Below are 23257 nucleotides of genomic sequence, written 5' to 3' on the forward strand. Positions count from 1 at the left end.
TGGCTTTAGGGCCGAGCCCAGGATTTTCACTGAGGGAGGGGTCAAGGTCTGGAGCCACAGGCTGGGTGGCACAGGCTCCTGTCACTGTGGGAAGATGGAGACCACTGCTTCTGGTGCTGGAGGAGAGCATGGAGCCACAGGCTGGGTGGCATAGGCTCCTGTCACTGTGGGAAGATGGAGACCACGGCTTCTGGTGCTGGAGGAGAGCATGGAGCCACAAGCTGGGTGGCACAGGCTCCTGTCACTGTGGGAAGATGGAGACCACGGCTTCTGGTGCTGGAGGAGAGCATGGAGCCACAGGCTGGGTGGCACAGGCTCCTGTCACTGTGGGAAGATGGAGACCACGGCTTCTGGTGCTGGAGGAGAGCACAGAGAGGACAATCAGCAGAACTCAGCCAGCCTCAGATGCTGGGACCACAGGCGGAACAGAAGCAGGGCTCCAACAGCTCACAGGCCCCAGATGTTTCCCTTGTGGTCAGCTGAATGTGATCTTCTTTGAGAAGTGAAGGGAACCCCCTGGAAAGGTGACATGAAACGGGAGAGGAGAACTCCGACAGACTGCTCAGCCCTAGAAGGTCCTGACCGATTCCAAGACGGTCCCTGGTCTGTGAGGCCCGGCCAGGGGTGGGGCCGGCTCGGGAGGGGGGGCGCATCTCAAGCCTCAGCTGGCATCTTGGGGCAGCACAGACATCGTGGCAGTGGGCGGGCGCTGTGCTCTGTCTTGGCATTTAGGGTCTCAGCACTGGCAGAGGCATTTATACCCTCCTCCCTGCTAGCGTTTTGCCCAGACCATTCTCCCCTAGGTAGAGCTCAGAGCCGACCACTCCTGGCCAGTCTCCACCTGTAGCCTCCAGCCCCCAAGACTGCGGGACTGGCATGGACCCTGCCCAGCCGTCAAGGCCTCCCTGGGCCCTTTCCTCTTCTCCAACTGCTCTGTCTGGGGTGGCTGAGCATGGGGCTGAACCACAGCTTGACCTAGCATGTGGCCTCACACCAAGCATTGGATGGTGGTGCCTCGGTTTCCCCATCTTTGAAACAATATGATAGCAGTCCCACCTCGTTAGGTGGTAAGTGCTACCAGCAGAGCCCCCTGTCAGAACCATCATTTTAGTATTTCTGCTACATTCAAGAAAAGCCAGAGATTGGAAGTCAGAAGTCCTGGCTCTGCCTCTGATTTAATTCAGAGCTAACAACAGAACTTCTTGGAATCAAGCTTCTTTACCTGTAAAATGGAGATGATACGAACCACACTTCGGGGGCTGTTGTATGGATCCAGTGACATAACATATGTGACAACTCTATGCAGATAAAAGGCTGTGAATAGTCTCCCTTCCCTCCATCTGAGAAGCCCCCACCCTGTCCTGCCCCACCCTCTGCAAGGCCCCAGGGGAGGCCTCCAGGAGTGTGGCTCCCTCTCTCCAGGGTCCTCACAAGGTTGTTTAGGTGCCTCTCTAAGATCAAATGTCTTGTGCCATGGCCACCTGTGTGTTGTCTTTGCAGCTTTGCTGAGAGCTAGTGGTGCTCACCCTCCTGGCTCACCCTGCAGCTCCCAGCATAGGCCTGGCCATGGAGCCTTTCTCCTGAGAAAGAAGACTCAACACCCCTCCGCAGTTCAGGTACATCACCTGTCAGTGTCAGTTAGAGGCAGGGATACCAACTCCCATCACAAAACCCACAGGGACTGAGGCCTCAACTGAAGGCCCAGCTCACTGGCGGCTAATGAGGAACATCTCGGCTACACAGGCCAAGTGGTAGACTACTGTTCAGATAATGCCCTGACTCCCACTGTTCTCTCTGTGGTTGCTAAATCAGTAAAGGCAAATTACTTGTTTACTTAGGAGCATGGATCTGGAAAACAGGCAGTGAAGTATGTGATTTGAATGTAAAATGGCACCAGGCCCTGATGGGTTGCTGTGTAATTTCTATAGGCAGAATACCTCCACTTGGCAAGCTGGCTGGGATGGCCTGCCAGGCACCCTCTCCAGACAGACTGTGATGGGCATTGCCTGCATTTCCTCTGGCTCTCCTCTTCCTACACTCTTGTGCTTGAGGTATCAATTCTATTAGGGAGTACAGGTTTGGCACCCAGCTTTTGAGTTCTGAGGGTAGACTTGACATTGGATAAGTAGACTTGAGTTTGAGTCATGGCTGTCCACTGAACTACGTGACCTGGGGCAATTCATTTAACCTCTTACAACCTTGATTGCTCACGTAGCAAATGGAGGCAAGAGTGGTATCCACACAGCCTTGTCCGGAGGGAGAGTGAGCACACAGCAGGCCTCCTTACCACAGTGCCAGGCCTGCAGCTACCTCCCTAGTGACTGTCCATGCTGTGTTAATCTTGTACGAGTTCACTTTTTTTAAAAAAATTATTTTATTTGCTGATACAAGGGTCTATGTTGCCCAGGCTGGACTTGAACTCCTGGGCTCAAGCAATCCTCCTGCCTTAGCCTCCAGAGTAGCTAGGACTACAGGCATGCACCACTGCCTGGCAAGGTCACTTAATTTTTATGGTAGAGTAAAATGGCTCTTTGCTAAGTGTTCTTCCAGCTCAAATGTATATGTAGATGTGTCTCAGCCAAGAGAACAGTGAAAGCCTGTTTCAAGAAACACGTGGTTCCAGGCATGGATCAGGCTGGCGGGCCAGCCCTCTGCCAGGTGTCAGGCTGGCTGATTGGAGACAGACGCACCTTTCTGGAGATCAGTGGGCTCCTGGGCTCTTCTGTTGGTGGGATTCCCTGCACCCCCATCCTGTGCTCCAGGGAATGGCAGCCATGGCTCAGGCACCCCAAGGGCCAGAGAGACAAGGGTAAGACCAGGAGAGTGCTGGTCTCTGAGGTTAATACCAGGCACTTCTGGTTACGAGGGACTTGAATAATGACAAGAAAAGGAGGCGAGTCATCTACAGCAAGCCACCCTGCCCTTCCAGGCACATGAGCCCCTAGAGGGGAACTGGAGACCCTCCCCACCCAGCCCACCGCTGGCTTCTGTGGCTTGGCTCTTACCGCCCAGCTCCTGGGTCTCTGGCATGTGCTGGGTACAGACATTTGATGTCACAACTCTCCCATCTCCTTGACTAATGCCATCCTGATACAGACTCGGTGCACCCCACACAAGAGCACTGAGAGGCAGGTGTGTAAGCCAGCTGGGCTGGTCAGCAGGCAGGTGGGCCAATCCTTCAGATTCTGCTCCTACCTGGGTCCCTCTTGGCCTCTGCTGGACCCTGCTCCTCCCAACATGCAGACACAAGGCTTCTCCATGTTCATTTTTATTTAAAGACTCAGAAACACAGGCATCATGGTTTGTCATCACTGACAAGTCTTCCAAAATCACACGCTGACATTTGTGTCTAACAAAAACACTTGGGATAGGGTGTGTGTGTTTGTGTGTGTGAACTGTGCAAAGTACAAAGGATCTCCCAGTCGGCTGAGCCTGTTTTGAAGTGCCCGGCCTGGCATCACCCCATGAGGATGCTAGGAGAGCACCCGTGGCCGCCATCCTCTCTGCCTCCCTCTGGGCAGAGGCCCCTGGTGGCCTGCAGTCCTGTCCCCTCGGTGTCCACTGACTTCAGCCATGGCTGTGGACTCTACCATGCTCCTCAAAGGAAATCTCTGTGGCCCCCCAAGGCCACTACATGGCTAAGATGTGTACATCACGGGGCCAGGATGAAACATAAGGGTTAGTTTCATCTTAACCACCCAACATGTGTGCCCTTTGAGGCAAGATGGCCTGAAGAAAGGGCTAATTCTGCTCCTGCTCTTCTCTGCAAGCTACATCATCATGAAGGCTGCAGGGCCTGAACGAGTTTAAAATACTCAGAAATGCACGTGGGCCATGCGTTTCCTCTGCTCTCAGGCAGCCCGGCATTGGCTCCAGAGCTCTGGCCAGACCCACGCATCGCTCTCCTTCCTGAGGTGGCCCCAACGCCCACCCGACTCTGCCCTGAAAGGGGCCAGCTGACATCCTCCAAAGACATGGAGATACTCGCCCCAGCTCTCTACCATGCTGCACGCAGTGGGCTGTGTCCTCGCCCCCCACCAGGAGGGTGAAGCATGTTTCTACCTGAAGCACCATGTGGGCCATGCCTGGGAGAGTAAGAACGTTCAGGTTACTCTATTCTGTTGCTTGGTACCTGCGCGCCTTAAAAAAAAGACTTCAAAAAAGTTACCTGGAGGCTTGACTTGGTCTGGTTTCCCTGGAGAACACCTGCGTCATCCAGGTTGTTGATCTGTGCACCTCTTTGGTGACAACGTGAATTTAAACACGCACAGGATTCTGGTGCAGGATGGGCAACTGATGAAGTTTGGCAATAATGGTAAATAGACAGCTTTTGGTTGTCATTAACCTGGCACACAGAAGTTACTATGTTTAAGCCAGACTTTTTCTTCTTTGACTCTGAACAACTTCTTTGAGTCTATTAAATCTATTATCATCTGGGGGGAGGGAAAGGCATGACCCCCGCCGTGTGGTAACCACCTGGAAGTAACAAGTAGCCAAGTCACGTCCCAAAACAGGAACTCTGAAAATAAGCGGCCCGTGTTTCAAAGGCTTCGTGCCAGGCAAAAGAAGGTATTTCTGGAATTGGTTACATCCCTGAAAACCAACGACACCCTATGTTACCAAAGGCTAGTTTGTTCAGCTTAATTTAAGTCTGAATGGTATTTGTAAAAATATAGGTGGAGAGAGGGGTGATGGATCAAAATTTTGAGGTGATAAAAATGTGTTCCTAAGGTGTGAATCTTGAGAACAAAATTGTCCCTGAAGGGCTCCTGATCAGTCTTCCTGGGAAGTGAGCCATGGTGCTAATGAATATACATTCATCAGCCCCACTCAGGGAAGTCCCAGCATCAAAGCTGCACCTCCTCCTCTCTCGCCCTCCCAACTCCCCGATCTTGCAAGCCTGCAGCGGTGCCGCAACCCCCTGATCTCCTTGTACCTCTGGTCTCCAGCAGATGAAGGTTTGCACTGCCTGAAATGGGAGCAGTTATTTATTTTTAAAAAAGAAGAAAAATGGTGGTGGTGATCTAAACTGTTGTAGAAACTGCACATTTTGATACCAAGAAATCATCTTCTGAGAATGCTAATTGCAGTTCTCTCTGAGGCAATAAAGGGAAGATTTTGCCTTCCCGGCTGGGGTTGACCTGCGTGCTCCTTCTACCGCCACACAAAAGGACAATTATAGTGGCCCTTCCTTGAAATGTTTCCAGGTCTTGAATAATAATCATCACCGTCTAGACAGAGCGCGGGGTTTTGGTAAGAGTTTAAAGAAACCGGCTGCTTCCAAGCTCCCTCCGACCCCCTCAATGGATCCACCCCGCCAGCCCCCAGAGTACTGGCCAGCGCTGAGGTGCGGGATGGAGGCTTCTCGGCGCTCTCCCAAAGCCATATGGGAAATATAAAAATTCTGCCCCTTTGATGTCGCCTCAGACATCTTTTCTTTCAAGCTCAACCAAGTCATTATTAGTTTTACAAAAAGGCAGCACCAGATGTATGAAAAATAGGCAATGTCTGACCTATTAGAAATATATAAAGTCTAACAGCTTTACGTTAAAAATATGCTGTAAGAAAGAAGTAATGCAAGGGACAATGGTGGTGAACAGAAAATGTTGCTTATACTACTGGCAGGCGACAAGCCCACAGATTCTGCTCCGGTTCCCACAGGGGCGGTGGGGTGCCCCTTCCGGGGCACCCCCAGGGCCTCACAAACACCCCTGCTGAGCAGCCGGGCGGCAGGTGACTGAGGTATATAGAATGGTGACAGAGCAACCTGGGCCCCGCGGGAAGCCCAGGGCAGCCCAGAAAGATGATCTCCAGCGCTCCTGGCCCCCATGCCACCCACCTCGCCTGCAGACCTCCTCCAACCTCCAACCCTGCTTAGGTGGTAAATGAGAACGCTGCCATGGCTGCAAACCACAGCCACAGGCCTGCCTGCGCCGGCACCTGCCTCTTCCTCAAGGTGCTTTCTTTGCAGTTTCCACAGAGGGGGTGGGCATTTCCTTGAAGAACATCCCAGGTGTGCTCTCCGTTTGGGGGTTTTGGGAGAAGGCACGACCTCCACAGTCCCTGGCCCCCACCCTGGGCCAGGGCATTCCCCCCCGAGGTGCCTTGGAGATGACCTGGAACCCTTGGGGCGCCGTGGCTCCCTCTCTGTGTGCCGTGGAGCTTCCCAGGCGGCCTCCCCCTCTGTGAGCTGGGTGCAGGGAGCACCAGTTCTCAGAAGCTCTCGACGAAGCTGCCCGGGAAGAGGCCTGTGCGGCCGTTCCGCTGCAGGGTCCCCTTGTACCAGCCGTCCTCACGCTTCTTGTGCACAAAGACGATGTCGCCTTCCTTCAGCTCGATCTCCGCCTCACTCTGGGGTGGGTATGAGACCACCACGCGGTACCTGGGGAAACAGCACAGTGGGTGAGCCCCGCACAGACAGTCTCCGTCTGCTGGGTCGTGCTTTCTCTTTTTCTTCCCTCGGTGTTAATTATTGTTATTTGCTGCTATTTTCCCACTTTATACAATTTCTATTTATCTTTATTTTTAATTTTTTCAAAACTCTTTTGAAATTTTTCATTTTTTAATAAAAAAAATTTAAAAGGCATTTCCCCCTGCTGTCCTTTTAGACGCTGATCTACGAAGAAGCTGGACTGTTTCACCCCCTTGAAGATTCTCCACCCAAGCACAGCCCCCCATCTCATATCCACGCTCCTGCCCTGGCCCACCCACCCAGACTGCGGCCTCCCAGGGGCAGGGGCGGGGGAGGGTCAGGAAAAACTGTGTCCCCATTTGCCCCATCCCAGTGTCAAGACCCTGGGCTCGTGTCCTCACCTCTCCCTCTGTAGGTTCCTCTGAAAAGCACGTCCCTCAACTGCAGCACCACCTCACAGGTTGGGGCCCAATGTGATGTGTGAAAGGTACTTGGAACATTGTTTATGTAAATTGTCCTTATTTTTTTGAGACAGGGTCTTGCTCTTCCACCCAGGCTGGAGTGCCGTGGTATGGTCCTAGCTCACTGAAGCCTTGAGCTCCCAGGCTCAAGTGAGCCTCCCACCTCAGCCTCCCGAATAGCTGGGACCAAGGCACATACCACCATGCCCAGCCAATTTCTAATTTTTTTTTTGTAGAGATGGGGTCTTGCTATGTTGCCCAGGCTGGTCTTGAACTCCTGAGTGCAAGTGATCCGCTGGCCTCAGGCTCTCCAAGTGCTGGGATTACGAGTATGAGCCACCGTGCCCAACCTGTCCTTATTTTTAAATGTGCTCCAAAAATCATAAGATTTTTTTTTCCCAGTGCCTTAGCATTGGAACTGGCTGAGGCCACAACATCAACATCAATAAGGCCCAACTTTCCCCACATCTCATTTCCACAAGACTTGGGCCCCCTGCAGCCTCTGAGGCCTCTTTGGAGTCCCTGTCTTCAGACCAATATGCTGTAGTGTGGAAGCAGAGACAGGAGCCTTCCCTGGGGCCTTCCCTGCATGGCCTCCGCCTGCAGGGACCCAGGGGCATGGGGTGTGCTGCGTGGCAGGTGCTGGAGCTCTGAGTGCACCCCAGGGGCTCTCTGGGCTGTGGCAGGTGCTCCTGGCAACACTCAGCTGTGGCACTGACCAAGAGTTCTCTCCTTGACCACACTCCAGCCTGGCTCCTCTGAGCCCTCTTCTTGGCTGGGCCTCACCTCTGCCTATAACAACTTGAACAACCACTAACATAGCTTCTAACAGCTCAAGGTGGCATCCCTAGGCTGACCCCAGTCCCCTTTAAAGTGCCTGCCTGAGAAACCTCACGGCAGCCAAAAGAATCCACTGTGGGTTCCAGCCACACCTGAGGACAGGGCCTGTCTCCTGACTTCAGTGAGCACGTCAGCATGTCCAGATGTGTTCCCACGGACCACCCGCTTCCACCATCTGTAACTTTTCACTTCCCTCACTCTCCTGAGCCCCCACTCGCTGCCTCCCTGCTCCCTCATTCTCTCTTGGAAACCCCCAGTCACTTGTGTGCCAATTGAAGCTGAGCTCAGCTCAGCCTGGACCCTATTCCCCATTGCAAATGTCCGTTATGTTGCCGATTAAAACCTGTCTGACCACTTTCACTAGTGTCCGGCTATGATTATGTTTGACAGGACACACACGCACATACACACACACACCCCTGCTCTGCTATCCCACACCCATCCTGCAAGCCGCAGAGGAGGAGGAACAAGGCTGAAAAGCAGCTGTGGTGGCCCCAGGAGAGCCTTCCTCTAAAACACTGCCAAGGACGAACCAGTTGGGCCTTGTGCCCCCAGCCCTTTTGTGGGTGAGGATTGTGCAGTAAGGGCTGAGAGAAGACGCCCCTGGGCCACCAGGGTGTCGGACCGCACGTCTAAAGCCCAGATCCCACATGCGGTGGGTTTTGTGGCAGGCAGGGTGCAGCCATTCTCTCTGCCTAAAAACCCCTGGCTGACAGTCCCTCAGACACCCACTTTGCTGAGCAGCACCGACATGGGCCTGGCAGGGCGAAGGCGCTCAATAACCAGCACTGGACTGCCCGGGTACCCATCTCCACAGACGCCGAGGCTGTCTAGGAGACACGGCCCCCGCGGCTCTGGATGCCTTCCCTGGTGGCCTCCGTGCGGGTCTCCTGTGGGTGGCTCCTGGTCCTGAGGCTGCCCGCTCTGGGCCTCCCGCTTTCACCCTGCTTGGACTGAGTTGCCTCACAGCTGAGGCTCCTTTTGGGCAAAGGCTCAGAGGGCTCCAGCAGTCCCCATCCCTCTCAGAGGAGGGGCCACAGTCTAAACGCCCCAGCATTCCCAGGCCCTCCACACTGCGCCCTTCCCACTCCACCAGCTCTGCCCTGCCGCGCCCTGGCGACCCCAGGTGCACCCACCTCAGGGCTCCTCCATATGCTGCTCCCTCTGCCCAGAACGCCCTTCCCTGTGTGGCCACGCGGGGCCTGCCCTTTCCCAGCTCTTACCATCTTCCACCACCCAGCCATTCACCTGTTTACCCAACCCATCCTGCCTCCTGCACCAGTCTGCAAGCCCCATCGCCACAGGGATTACTGCACACCTGCTCCGAGTGTGGCTCACGTACTTCAGGACCCCCCCCAGTTCCCTGGGCCCATCCTGGACCTACTTGATACGACTTAGGGGGAATGAACTAGGGAATGTGGATTTCCAGCAGCTCTGGGAGGGAATGCTTGCACATTGGTGTCTGAAAATCGAGCTGAGTGCATGCTCAGGGAGGAAGCCTTTGCCCTTCCCCACCCCACGTGTTCACAGAGCCTGGGGCGCAGAAGCCATGGCTTTGGGGCAGTTTGGCTTGGTGCCAGGCTCACGAAAAATGTGCAGACAGGAGACCAAGGCCCAGTCCTATGGAGTGCACAGCCCCTGGGCACACAGGCCCAGCTTGCATCAGGCTGGCAAGAGGAGGAGGCATGGAGGATGGGCTCCTGAGGCTGACTTGGGGGTGCAGTGTTCCTACTCCTGGGGAAGCAGAACAGGCCAGGTTCTGGGTCCCAGTCCCGAATACCAGCCAACTCTAAGTGTCTCGGAGCATCTACAGGTGCACGATGGTTGGACTGGTTCCCATGGGCTATCTGCCGGCGAACCAGACTCTGCTCTCAGGGACATGCAGGCGGGAAGGAAGGAGGGCAGGCGGAGGCACCTCCTTCCTCCCAGCTCAGCGTCTCTGTGAGGGCTTCCTGCTGGCCCTCCTTCAAGGAGGACAGATGGCTGCCGGGATGCAGCCAGCGGTCTGTGGAATCAGACAGCATGCACACAAACTGAGGCCGCGAAGGCCTGCAGGACCAGCGCCATCCCACCTGTGGCCTTCCACAAACTGAGGCCGCCAGGGCCCGCAGGACCAGCGCCATCCCACCTGTGGCCTTCCACAAACTGAGGCCGTGAGGGCCCGCAGGACCAGCGCCATCCCACCTGTGGCCTTCTGCCATCCTCCACCTCTTCCAGACACCTGCTCCTCCTCTCTCTTCCCCAAGGAAAGAAAGGAAGGCAAAGGGCGAGATGATTTCTCAGACTTTGAATGCAAGTTTTGGCTTTTGCCTCAACTTCCAGATGTGAAATAAACAAGCAGCTTTAAAAATATAATTTGTTAGAAAGATGTAATTTGGTGCTTCTGAGCAATTCAATGATTTAATGAGCCCAGATGGATGTGGGCTGAATTTATACGAGACAAGTGTTTAACGTTTCTGTCCAGATCATTCCAAGACTCTGAGCTGTTCTTCCTGCTGCAGGAAAGTAATTGATACTCCCCGTTATAGACACAGAGCGCCGTTGTCGTGTCCGTGTCAGCAGCTGAGGATGACAGCTACTCCCAGGTCACAACTGTGCGTCATAAATCAGCAAGCAACTCTGCCCTGCTGAGTATAATTAAGGTTATGGCAACCACAGCTGATTTTCAGACACAGGGCTCAAGGAATCCAAATGGGCAAAATCAGAATGAATTCTCATTCCATTATTATTACCATTAGCTCTGTGTGCGAGGTTTGGATGTTCTGCTTTCCTTGGGGGTCGTCTGCTTCCCTCCCTGACAACAGAGTCTGCAAAGTGGCCCTCCATGTGGTAGCCTTTTCAGAGCACTTGCTCCAACACAGGAAGACGAATGAGCCCCTGAGTCCATGGAATGTGCTGGTAACAGAGCGGTGTCTGCTTGGAACTTGGGGATAAGAATACTTCTATACCCTGGACACTAAACTGTAATATCAACACACATATTAGTTGTTTATGGCTGTAACGAATGACCATAAATGTAGTGGCATCACACTATAAAAATATATGATAGTTCCGTCCATCAGAACTCCAACGTGGTCTCACTGGGCCAAAATCAAGGCATCTGCAAGGCTGGTTCCTCCTGCAGGCTCTAGGGTAGACGCTGTTTCCTTGCCTTTCCAGTTGTTACAAGCTGCCTTCATCCCTTCTCTGGAGGCTTCTTCCTCCATCTTCAAAGGGGAGTGCTCACATCATGCCACTCTGACCTTCTCCTCTGCCTCTCTCTTCTACTCATAAGGACCCTTTGTGATTACACAGGGCCCACCTGGATAATCCCGGGTAATCTCTTTATTTTAAAGTCAGCTGGTTAGCAACTTTAACTCCATCTGCAACCTGACTTTCTCTTTGCCATGTATGGTAACATAATCATGAGTTTTTAAGGTTTAGGGCATAGACATCTTTGGGGGCCATTATTCTGCTCACCACACACATAATGGATCAGAGCAAGGAACGCTGAAATCCTAACAAAGCCAAATAACTCACAGGCCATCAAGAGCTGAGGATGAGCTGATCCGATGTGAACATCTGGGGAGAAGCAGGTCAAAGGGGCAGGAGTCGGCCAGGCCGTGCTGCAGGTGCCCTCACCCTCACTGTCTTACTATTATCATAGATGTCACAGCATATGTTACTATTAGAGAGGTCATAGTGAAAGGTGAAGCCAGCTGGACTTCCTGGGTCGAGTGGGGACTTGGAGAACTTTTCTTTCTTATGAGAGGATTGTAAAACGCACCAATCAGCACTGCAGCTAGGAGTGTAAAATGCACCAATCAGCACTCTGTAGCTAGCAAGAGGATTGTAAAATGCACCAATCAGCACTCTGTAAAATGCACCAATCAGCACTCTGTAGCTAGCAACAGGATTATAAAATGCAGCAATTAGTGCTCTGTAAAACGTGCCAATCAGCACTCTGTAAAATGCACCAATCCGCACTCTGTAAAATGCACCAATCAGCAGGATCCTAAAAGTAGCCAATCATAGGGAGGATGGAAAAAAGGGCGTTCTGATAGGACAAAAACAGAACATGGGAGGGGACAAATAAGGGAATAAAAGCTGGCCACCCCAGGGCAAGCCGGTGGGTCCCCTTCCATGTGGAAGCTTTGTCCTTTGCTCTTCACCGCGAAGGTCTGTGGCTCAATTCTTGAAGTCAGCGAGACCACGAACCCACCAGGAGCCAACTCTGGACACAATAGCGTATATTATTATTGTTGTGTTGTTCAGTGTGCACTCATACTTTTTCTGGTGTTAATCTAGGTGATTTACAAGTATTATACCCAGACATGTATTATTATCCCCATTTTATGTATGTGGAAACTAGGACTATAAAAATGAAGAAAGGGGGCCAGGTGCAGTGGCTCACGCCTCACGCCCAGCACTCTGGGAATCCGAGGTGGGCGGATCACTTGTGACCATGAGTTTGAGACCAGCCTGGCTAACATGGCGAAACCCCGTCTCTACTAAAAATACAAAAATCAGCCAGGCATGTCAGTGGACGCCTGTAATCCCAGCTACTTGGGAAGCTGGGCACAAGAATTGCTTGAATCTGGGAGGCCGAGGTTGCAGTGGGCCAAGATTGCACCGCTGCACTCCAGCAGACAGAGTGAGACTTTGTCTCAAAAAAAAAAAAAAAAAAAAAAAGGAATGAAAGATATTCAGGATGAAATGGCTGGTAGGTGGCCCAGAGTGTCTGTCTACTCAAAGCCTCTCTACGATACTTGATACTGCCAAGGTGCAGAAGAGCCAGGAGGCAGGCATCCAGTGGGCAGGAGGGGCTGGTCCCAGAACTCAGCTTGCCTGGCCCTGCACCAGAACAGACCAGGGTTGGTGTAGCTGGGGAACTGGGGCATTAGACGGTTCTAACCTGATGCCATGTGCATTTGCTGCCTGCATTTCCCATGACCACACCCGTATTCTGAGTTCCACAAGCAACTTCTGGAAATTCAGCTCCCTCTGCACATAGTCCGCAGGACAGGAATATGCCAGACACCTAAAGATGAGTTCCTCTTGGAAGGAACGGGGCATGGCCCTCTAGGTGACTTACACCCCAGGCTCGTGGGCTTGGCTCATAAGTCTACTTATGAGACTGGCCTGCTGCCTGCCAGCTGCTGGGGCAGGGCAGCTGAGCCTGCCAGCCTCGCTGACCCGGCCCCAGATTGCTGCTCACAGTACACTCCCCTAGTCCTTTCTCAGAGGAGCTCCCTCTGCAGCACCTTCTACTTGAATGTCCTTCCTCTGAGAGTGGAGAGGAGAGCAGCGCCCGCTCTCTTTCCAGAGTCTCGAAAGAGATGGTTGAGATCTGGAGGAGTCTGGGCACAGGAAAGGCCCAAGAAATGCAGGCAGCAACACTGCCCATTCCTCCTTGGCATTTTGGGGTGGAAACCTTGACCCTGACAGCCCATACTGCCCTGCTGCCTGCATTCCCACTTTCATGATCACAGGTGGGCCTTGCACACCTGAGGCCCTCCAGGAGTGCTTGGCAGCTGAGTGTTCTGGCCCCACTGCAGGGACTCTCAGCTCTGCACAGGGCGCAGCCCAGCAGCTCCTCCTCCAAAGTAAGCCTGGAAGTAAGTTTTACTCACAAGTCTGCAGGGCCCAAGTCCAAGTGCTCTCTGGTGCTGTCCCAGCCCGAGGAGTCAGCATTTTCCCAGTCATGCCCTCAGCTCCGACCTGCCAGGGCTCCCCAGGATACCAGGCAGCCTGTGGCTACCATGTTGAGGGGAGGGGGCACTTCTGGGGCTCATGAGCAGTTTGGTTTCAGGCTGTTTTTTGGAAACACTTCTCTTTAATGAGTGCTACAGAGTGCTTCGGTGCAAGGAGGCCACCAAAGAGTCTCTGGGTACAATGACCCCTGATTAGATGGAACACTCAGAGAACGGGAGTGAGTCTCTGAATTTTCTAATTCATCAGAGATGCCCATGACTTTATAGAAACAGGGTCTTTCAAGACTTTTTATTGAGGTGTCTGGAAGTCATGTCTTTGAAGATAAAGTTGAGGGGTCTGGGGAAGAAGAATCCTAGGGGAGACAGGAGAACAGCTTTGAACTATCCCAAAGTCTGTCATTCTCACGAGCCGGCAGACCAACTCTGTGACTCCAGACAAGGGCCAGGGCCCACTTGGAAAACACAGGCAGCAGGTGTTGGTCCCATGGAGGGAGGTTCTGATGCGGAGGAGACTCCTTAGGAGAGGATGAGAGGTGGAGGAAGTGGAGGAGGAGGAGAGAAGGAAAGAGAAGGTGGGTGTGTGCTGTGTGTCTGAATATGTGTTTGTATTATGTGGTTGCTTGATGTACAATTTGTGTATAGTGTGTGTATCTGTGTGTTATGTGTGTTTGCCTGGTGTGTGTGCAGTGCATGTTTGGTGTGCAGTGTGTGTGTCTGCATAATGTATATGGTGTGTGTTTATGGTGTGTATGTATGGTGTGTGGTGTGTGTATGGTGTGTGATGTGTTTGTACAATACGTGTGTGTATGGTGTGTGTTTGCAGCATGTGTGGGGTGTGTGTTTGCAGTGTGTGTGGGGTGAGTGCAGTGTGGCATGTGTGTATGGTGTATGTGGGGTGTGTGTTTGCAGTGTGTGTGGTGTGTGTGTATTGTGTGTGGGGTGTGTGCAGTGTGTATGGTATATATGTGTATGGTGTGTGAAGGGTGTGGGTATGCAATGGTGTGTGTGGGGCATGTGTTTGTATGGTGTATGTGGGGTATGTGTTTGTATGTATAGTGTATGTGGAGTGTGTTTGCACATGTGTGTAGTCTGTGTTTGCATGATGTATGTGTGGTGTGTGTGGTGTCTGTACCATGTGTGTTTGCAGTGTATGTGGCATGTGTCTGTTTGTATGATGTATGTGGGGTGTGTTTGTATGGTGTATGTATATTTGCATGGTGTGTATGGTGTGTGTTTCTATGGTGTACGTGGGGTGTGTGTTTGCAGTGTGTGTGGTGCATGCGTATATGCTGTATGTGTAATGTGTGAGTGTTTATATGATATATGTGTGGTGTGTGTGTTTGCATGGTGTATGTGTGGTGTATGTGTTTGTATGATGTATGTGGAGTATGTGTGTTTATATGATGTATCTGTGGTGTATGTGTATGTTTGTATGTATGGCGTATGTGTGGTGTGTGTGTTTGTATGATGTATCTGTGGGGTGTGTCTGTGTTTTTATGGTGTATGTGTGGTGTGTGTGTTTGTATGATGTATGTTGGGTATGTGTGTGTTTGTATGGTGTATGTGTGGTGAGTGTATGTTTGCACAGTGTGGTGTGCAGTGTGAACCCAGTCCCCCAAGGGCCTGGGGCCCTGTAGAGGGGAAGGCACTTCTCCCTGTGGGTGTGGCTGTAGGGGCTGGGACTGGCATGGCAGTGCTGATGGATCTGCAGGACCCAACAATGGTGCAGTCCCTGGAGGAGCTGTGACATGTCCCACGATGTCCACAAGCTGATAATAGGCCCTGTGACTACACAGGACTGGGGATGCTGCTGACTGCGCACCCTACAGTGAGGTAGCTCAGGGTGTGGGCCATGAGGTCAGAAAGTCCTCAGCTGAATCTCTGGCTTGGCCACTAACTAGCTGTGTGATCTTGGGCCAGTTACCTAGCCTTTTACAAAACCTCGGTTTCCTCATCTGTAAAACGAGGATAACTGATTTCATAGGGTTTGTGGGAAGGTTCACTGAGAGTACACACATGTAGCGCTTGGGGAAACATAGAAGGCAGGGCCTGGCTGTCCTGGGCATGCGTAGCCGGAATCCATGCCCACTGCTGAGTGTTCTGAACGTCACCCCTGTGCAGAACACCCAGCTCTTGTGATGCTAACAGCAGGTGTACATGCGACTTCCGTTCTCACTGGTTAGCAGAAGTCAGTAGCTGCGGGTTCTGCAGAGAGCCTTGTCCACTCTGGAGCCCCAGGCCTAGCCCCATAGGCTTGGCGCTAGGCATCATCTCTGTCAGGGCTGGCAAACTGCGCCTGCGGCTAATTTGTGTAGTCTTAGAGCTATGAATGTTGTTACATTTTGAAATGGTTGAAAAAGAAATCAGAAGACTATTTCATGACCTACGAAAATTGTACGAAATTTAAATTTCAGTGTCCACAAGTAGGGGTTTACTGGGACACCGGCCCATTCATCTACATACAGTGTGTGGCCACGCTTCCACCGTGAAGGCAGAGGAAGTGGTCACCACAGACACAGCAGGACTGCAACATCTGCAGTATTTACCATCTGGCCCTTGACGAAGAACTTGTGAAGCTAGAAAACTATACAGAAGAATATGTGAGGATAGAAAACTAGACCTCTGATCTAGATAGACCCCGTCTCATTCCCCACCTGGCACTGGGAATGGTGTCTGGGAGGGCAGCAGGTGTTCAGGGCAGAGGCTGCCTTCCCGGGTTGCAGGCACCCGAACAGCCAAGGGAGGAAAGGTTCTGGCAGAAACACCAGGACTGTCTTTTTGGGAGGTTGTTTGTGTTTTATTATTTCAGCAACGTTACAATGTGTAGGCACTCAGTAAGGATCATATCTTCCTACCATCCTAACCTGACAGCCATTGTATCTCTCTGTGATGCCTCCAGCTTTTATCTGAGAGCCCTTTTAGGATGGATAACTCACACAGGGGGATCCAAGCCAGGTACGCCTCTAGCCCCAGGTGAAACCCAAGCACCTGCAGCCCCACAGCCCACAGCCTTAGTGGGCCATGTTGCCTCAACCAGACTCAGTTTCCAGATCGGTAAAAACCTAGGCCGAACTATGTGAAGTTGCTAGTAAGCATTGAAATGAATGAATATGGGCAATTTCAAAGGGTTCAGTCTGACGGACTATATACCCTTGAAGCCATGATAATTCAAGGGATATAGACTTGAAGCCGTCTTGAGTAACATCATAATTCTAAGACGCCGAGTGGGTTGAGGCTTGCGAGGGAAGAGCTGCTCCCTGAGTGGGACACATGGGCCCACTGGGGACTCAGCCCAGGGGCCCGTTCCAGGATCCCCCAGGGTTGAGGGGGCACAGACCACTCACTGCCTAGTCTCCCACTATTTGCACTCAGAAACACTTGGTCCTGACACATTTCCTGATGGCTCCTTTGCAATCCCAAACTCAGGAATCAGATGGATGCAGAACATGAAATAACACTCCAACTCCTAGACTCGTTTCATCCAGCACTCACCACCCAAGCTCGGGACCATGTGGATCTGCGTGTTGAGGTACATCTGGTAAACCTAATCCCAGCAAGGCCACAGTGTCCCTGCTCCCCGAAGGTGGCTCCAGACCTCAGAGGCCAAACCACAGCATGCCACAGAGCAGACAAGCCCCTCCACTTACCTCTCTCTGGGCAACGGCTTGGGCTCGGGGCGGATGGCAGCCATGGACAGCGGTGCTTGCCGGGAAGGAGATGTGAAGTTTAGATCCAAGGAGCCTGCCTTCCTGTGCAGAGGCTCCATCCCCATGGCACCCTGCATCTCGCTCTCTATGGGGCAGGACCCTGCCCTGCCGTGGATGGACAGTGAGGACACTTCGGGGCCCACTGCACCTTGGAGCAGGGCGTCCACGGCCACCTGGGGGTCGTGGGTTGGAGACACAGATGGCGGGGAGCGTGACTTCTTCTTGGTGGATGCTCCGGCTAGAAGCTTCAGGAGCCCACTCTTCTTCTCTTTCTGGGGAGACACACAAGATGGAAACCAAACAGGTGAATGCTTCCCAATGCCCTTGCTGTCAGAGAGAGGGGAATGCATCTTCCTATGTGGAACTTTATTTTTAAATTTCTTATTTTTTCAGAGACAAAAGACTTTACCACTCACAGCAACAGCAGTAGCCAGAGTACCAGCATTTTCTTGCACCAGTTCCCTGAACCTCAGTTCCCACGGGTGAACCAGTGAGGGCCAGGTGACGCTTGCAGGCACACCAGGCTGTGTTAAAGCAGAGGACCTGGAGCTTCGGGACACCAAATCCTCTCTACTGGACTGTGAGGATGCTGGCCCTCTGCTCCGGAGTCAAGCAGTAAGCATGCCTGCTCTTTGCTTTGAAGACTGACATTATTTCTATTTCCCAAGGCTGGTGCCTACATGGACATCTTGAAAAGATAGGCCAGCAGATGGCATCTCAGTTGTAAGATGGGTAGAAGGGTGAGAGACCCATGGAGAATGGTTCCATCAGGAAACTTTAAAGATAACCTTGTAAAGTGGCTCAGAGGAGGAAAACAAAGCTAAGACCAAGAGCTCATCCAGGCTGGGCACGGTGGCTCATGCCTGTAATCTCAGCAATTTGGGAGGCCAAGGTGGGCAGATCACTTGAGGTCAGGAGTTCGAGACCAGCCTGGCCAACATGGTGAAACCCTGTCTCTACTAAAAATACAAAAATTAGCTGAGTGTGGTGGCACTTGCCTGTAATCCCAGATACTCAGGAGCCTGAGGTGGGAGAATAGCTTGAACCCAGGAGGTGGAGGTTGCAGTGAGCTGAGATTGCGCCACTGCACTCCAGCCTGGGTGACAGAGCGATACTCCGTCCCCCCCGCCCACCCCCCGCCAAAAAAAAAGCTTGTCCGACACTTGTTTTCCTTTCTCTTCCAAAATCTAGCAGAAATGTCCAAAATAGGCCCCGAGACCCCCAGGGCAGGCCAGTGATGCCATTCTCAGAGAAGGATGCTGCTGACGGGCCATCCCCGACAACACAGCCCTGTCACGGGACCCTGGCCAAGCCTGGCAACGTCATTGTCTGTGTAGAGGAACCAGCAGTCAATGTCATCTGCTTTCTCCTCCCCCAGCTCTTCTAAGTGGACTTTGTAGGACAGGTGACACGGTTCCTGATGGGACTTTCCGTGAGGCCCAAGCCACGCTGGGGTCTGGTTGTCTAAGAGCACAACTGCTCCGGCCCCAGCCAAGTCCCCCCCAGGCCACATGCCTGGACTGTTGTTGCAGCGGTGCCAGGGTGTGGGGGCCTGTGGCTGTGGGATACTGCTTAGTGCCCGGTGAAGGGTCTCCACCGGGTAAGGTGTCTAAAGGGACCATCCCCATCACCCTTGGTGACCAGCATTTGTTCCACTGTATTCATTAATCCCACTGCATTCAGAGCCTGTGCCCCAGGCCACTGCTGCTTATGCAATAGAGAGGGAAAGAGATATAATGAGGGTGTGCCCTGGGCAAGTGTGGATCCCAGCCTCCAACTCCACTGCCTGAGTCTCGGCCTTCGCTCCCCACTTTTCTCAATGTGTTTCCTCCAAGGCTGGACTCATCCTGGAGGTCAGCTGTTCCTGCTTTCAGGCTCTGTACTGACGGTCCATGGGGAGTTCTGGGTGATTTCAGGAGGAAGAGGCAGCCCAGCTCTGAGCCATGCAGCACGGGGATCCAGATACCTGACTTCGCTACTGGGCTTGCAGCCTCCCGGCCTATCTCCCCTCTGCCTCACTCTCCCTCCAATAACTTCCTGAAGGTCTTGTGCACCGTGCCAGGCCCTGGAGGTTGTGAGCAATAGGAAACAGCCTAGAGCAATCAGTTAGACATGGATTTCGTTGCAGCCCTTCATGTGCTGGCAGCTCAAAGTGTGGTGTTTCCCGAGTCTAGTTCTCAGAGAACTCTTGTTGGCGGCACAACTTGAGGGAGAGTGTTCCCAGGAACACACATTGGGAACTGCTTGGGTAGAAACTAGAAAGGAAAAGAAGAAACCATGAGGGGTCGGGGGCAGAACTCTGGGATCTGAGTGGGGTGCCTGGGGGCAGGGAGTGAGGAGGCTTGTTCAGGCCACGATGTAGGCAGGGCATAAGGCCTGGGGATGGGAGACCCCGCAGCTGGGCCCGTCAGCCCCTCCGCAGGCCAGGAAGGAATGAACTGCAGTACCTGGGGTGGGAACTGGCTCCCCAGGAGGCCTGAACCCACAGCAAGAGTTCTTGATGAGAGGGTGACCTTGCCTCCAGGGGACAGGTGGCAATGTCTGAAGACATCTGGGCTGTCACAACTCAGGGGTGCTGCTGGCATCTGGTGGGCAGATCCCAGGGATGTTGGTAAACATACTCCAATGCAAGGGAACCCCCCATGGCAGGGTTATCCGGCCTCAAATGTCATCAGTGCTAAGGCTGGGATCCCTAGGTCACAAGGACAGCAGGCCAGGATGCGGGGACAGAAGCCAGGCCTGCCCCAGGTGTCCCGGCGGAGCCCACTTTGCAGGCTCTGGGGCTGCTGGCCGCTCTTCCCCTCCTGGCAGGCAGGAGACCTGGGTGGCCTTGCGTTGTCCAAAGGAAAAGGAATTAGCCTTTCTCTGCCCACTTCTGTTTCCTCTTCCCCATGAAGGAGCCTGGTGGCTGTTCATCCCCGTCTAGGCTCCCCTCTAGAATCAAAGCTTTGGAAGTACAGGGGTCGTGTTTGTTTGGTTCACTGCAGTATCCCCACCAGCGCCTAGCACGGTGCTGAGAACACAACAGGCATTCAACACTTGTTTGCTGAATGAACTGAGTCCAGCTGAGGGCTCTTGGGCCCGTCGGGGAGAGCCCTTCTGGCCCCTGAGTAGAGAGGGACTCGGTGGGCAGATTCTTGCTCCCAGGGCACCGTGGGCCCTGTGGGCCTGGACGTGGGGTATGGTGGAGCTGGAGAGGCCGAGGCCCTGCTGCCTCACTGCCCAGCTGCTGAGAGTATCTGCAGTCAGGCCCAACCTTAGCTGTCTGCTTTGGAAAGGGTGGGGTGCGTAAATGTGATGGATAATTTTCCTGTCTCAATTCTCCAGGATTAAATAAACTAAACACTTAATTAACTTGGAAAAACGCTGATGTCATGGCTAGAAAACCCTCTCCAAAACGTCCGCCTTCCAGGACAGAATTCTGCTAATGCCTTAAGCATCAGTTATTACCAATCGCTGTGGAATTCCCAGTACTAACAATCGTCACGCTCACGGAATCCATGGAATATGGAGGTAGACGGTCTAGGCACTTCCCTGGTGGTCGTCCCGTGTGAGGCAGGAAAGAATAGCCAATGGACAGTTGGCATGTGCTTGGGGGGAGGCTCATAGATTGATTTGGGGGACAACACCGTGGGAGGAGAACAGGTTTTAGAGGACACAATTTAGGGCTGATCTGGGCTGAAAGATTATGTTAAGGAAAGATGGATTTGCTGGGTTTCTCCTGGGACTGGGAGTAAGCAAGCAATGTTCACGAGCCCAGTGGGATGTGGATTTGGCATCCCTGTTACGTTTTCCTGACTGCTTTCTTCTGCAAATGTTCCCCCTAGCACTCTGCTGTTTCCATCTGTGGCCTGCACTCCTCTCTGTTGGGGGGATCACTTTCCATTCCAATGACCCTTCTGGATGGCCAGGCTCCAATCAGTTCAGCCTCACAGGGAGAAAACCAAACAGCCATATCTTTTAGGAACAAAACGTCTCGTTTGCTCTGAAACATCCTGGCCTGGGCGGGAGACAGATCTGCCGAGAAAGGTGCACTGGTCCTTCCTCCATGGAAGTGATGGGCTGCTGTCGCCCTGCTGGGATGTCTCTCTTCTGGAAGGCCCTCCCCACCACCCAGTGCCCTCAGCCTGCCCAGCTTCCCCCTCCCTTTCCTCTAACACATCCTGCGCCAACCACACTGCTGGGCGCAGACTCTGCGGGTGTGGTGAAGGCCCGGCTCTGCATCCCCACCACCTGCGTTTTGTTTCTGCACCTTTGGAAGGGTACCATCTGCCTCGCTGAGCTGCTGAGATGACAGCTATAGGAGTGCTTTTAAAGGACTAATGCATCTCATCAATATCTGGTGATTATGTTGCTGTTTTTATAATGTGTTTACTCATCTCTGAATATTAAATAGTTTACGAAATACCTAGGACCTAGTTAGTTCCCAATATATTTTTGTCAAATAAATAAAATGAGATTCCTATCCAAGACCTCCACCTGCCTTGCCTTGGGAGAGCACCCGAACCACTGAGGGTCTCTCAGCTCTCCAACTCTGTATACAAAGAAACAATCAGGGAGTTCCACAAAATGCAAAATGTGGGCCCCACCCCCAAAGATTCTGCTTCTGTGGGTCTGAAATGAGGACCGAAAAATGATTCTGATACAGAACATAGGAAGTGATCAATCAGAAGCCAATGGTCGTCATGCAACTCGGTAAGTGATTTCCAGACAACAAAGAGTAATGTCAAGACACAGAGAAGGGGTCAGCTCCTTGGGAAGGTGAAGAAAGGTTATTGAGGGTTACTAACACCTACTCAGTGCCCCCAGCCAGGGACACACATGGGTTGAAAGCAGGGCCCTACAGTGCTGGACTTCTGGCTGGAGCGCACACACTGATTCTGTGGACCTGAGCTGTCTGGCTGGCTCCAGGTGAGCCCCCACCTTCCCAGACACAAGGTGAGAAGCCAGGTGCTGGTAGGTGTGTAGGAGATCAAGGGCCAGGGAGGGCCAGGGACTGGAGGCTTGCGATGAGGGTGTGCTGCAGCCCTGGCTCTCAAGATCTAGGTGTGAAAGCATCCCTGTGCCCAGGCACGGAACACTGTCATGTTACAGAAGGGAGAGCTTATGAGTTAGATCCAGAAAAAGCCATGTGTGTTTGTGTGCCTACACACTCACAGTCACACACACAGCCTGAAGCCTGAAATCAAGTTGTACTCCACTTTAAAGAATCATCTAGAAATCTGATACTTAAAAAGGAGAATTTTGAAGGCATTTATTCATACTACACTCTATACAGGAAAACTATAAAACATTATACAAATGGTAAAGTAATAGATTTTTTTGTTATGATTAAGATGGGGGCTCCTCTAGGGGCCTTAACTGTTTAATAGAACATTAGTATAAAAACTTGGCAAAAGCAATCGAAAGCTTAAATTAAGATTCAGTGCCAGTTAAAGGTCAATTAAAAGTTATGGAAAATTGTCTCTGAAATTTTAAGGAGCCAAAGGGAATACGATTTGATTTGCAAAAAGCAACATTAAACAGAGATACAAGTCATTTCATGAAAATGAAGTAAACCTGTACATGTGACCCGTAAGTGCACATTTATCCAGTTGCCTTCTTGATTAAGCCATGTGGAGACAGGTGGCTGTCCCACCACTTCTTTCAAACAGATTTCCCGTCTTAATTCTCTTTGCCTCAGGCAATATTTAAGATCAGTTTGCATTGGTTGGGCACACACCAAACGCTGGGTCAGGTACCATGGGAAGCAGATAGAAAGGGACTCAATTTGCAAAGTTAGCCATGATAACCCATGAGAACCTCAATCTGCAGAACCCTGCACATGCTGCGCTGCACACGCTGATGGGTTACGTACTATTTTCAGCACCAGAAGGGGAGGTAAAAACTCACCAGCTTTGGGAATAAAGGATTGAACACAATCGTACACTTTAACTCCACCAGGTACACACAAAGATGTTTTTGTGAGCTGAGACTGGGGAGATAGTGGTCACTGGGTAGAGATGTTCAGACACAAGTGGATCCTCAGAGGCCTGGGAGCACCTGCAGACAGTCCCAGGAAAGCACAGAAATAAACAGGGCCTCGACTGTTGATACCAGGTCTCAGGGCAGGCAGGGTCAGAGGGAGACAGGGCAGTACTTCAG

General features: G+C 52.3%; 1 protein-coding gene across 1 annotated transcript in view; it reads right to left on the bottom strand.

Annotated features, from left to right (window-relative positions):
* Positions 1-3252: 3252 nt before the first annotated feature.
* Positions 3253-23257, bottom strand: part of SH3RF3 (SH3 domain containing ring finger 3) — a 374465-nt gene continuing 354460 nt past the window's right edge. Inside the window, exons 9-10 of the mRNA XM_034953589.4 lie at positions 17054-17385; positions 3253-6382 (exon numbers count right to left, since the gene is read on the bottom strand). Coding sequence (XP_034809480.2) covers positions 6214-6382; positions 17054-17385 — 501 coding nt within the window. The 3' untranslated portion in view covers positions 3253-6213. The remainder of the gene's footprint in view (positions 6383-17053; positions 17386-23257) is intronic.

Source organism: Pan paniscus, chromosome 12, assembly GCF_029289425.2.
Source record: "Pan paniscus chromosome 12, NHGRI_mPanPan1-v2.0_pri, whole genome shotgun sequence".
Lineage (NCBI taxonomy): Eukaryota > Metazoa > Chordata > Mammalia > Primates > Hominidae > Pan > Pan paniscus.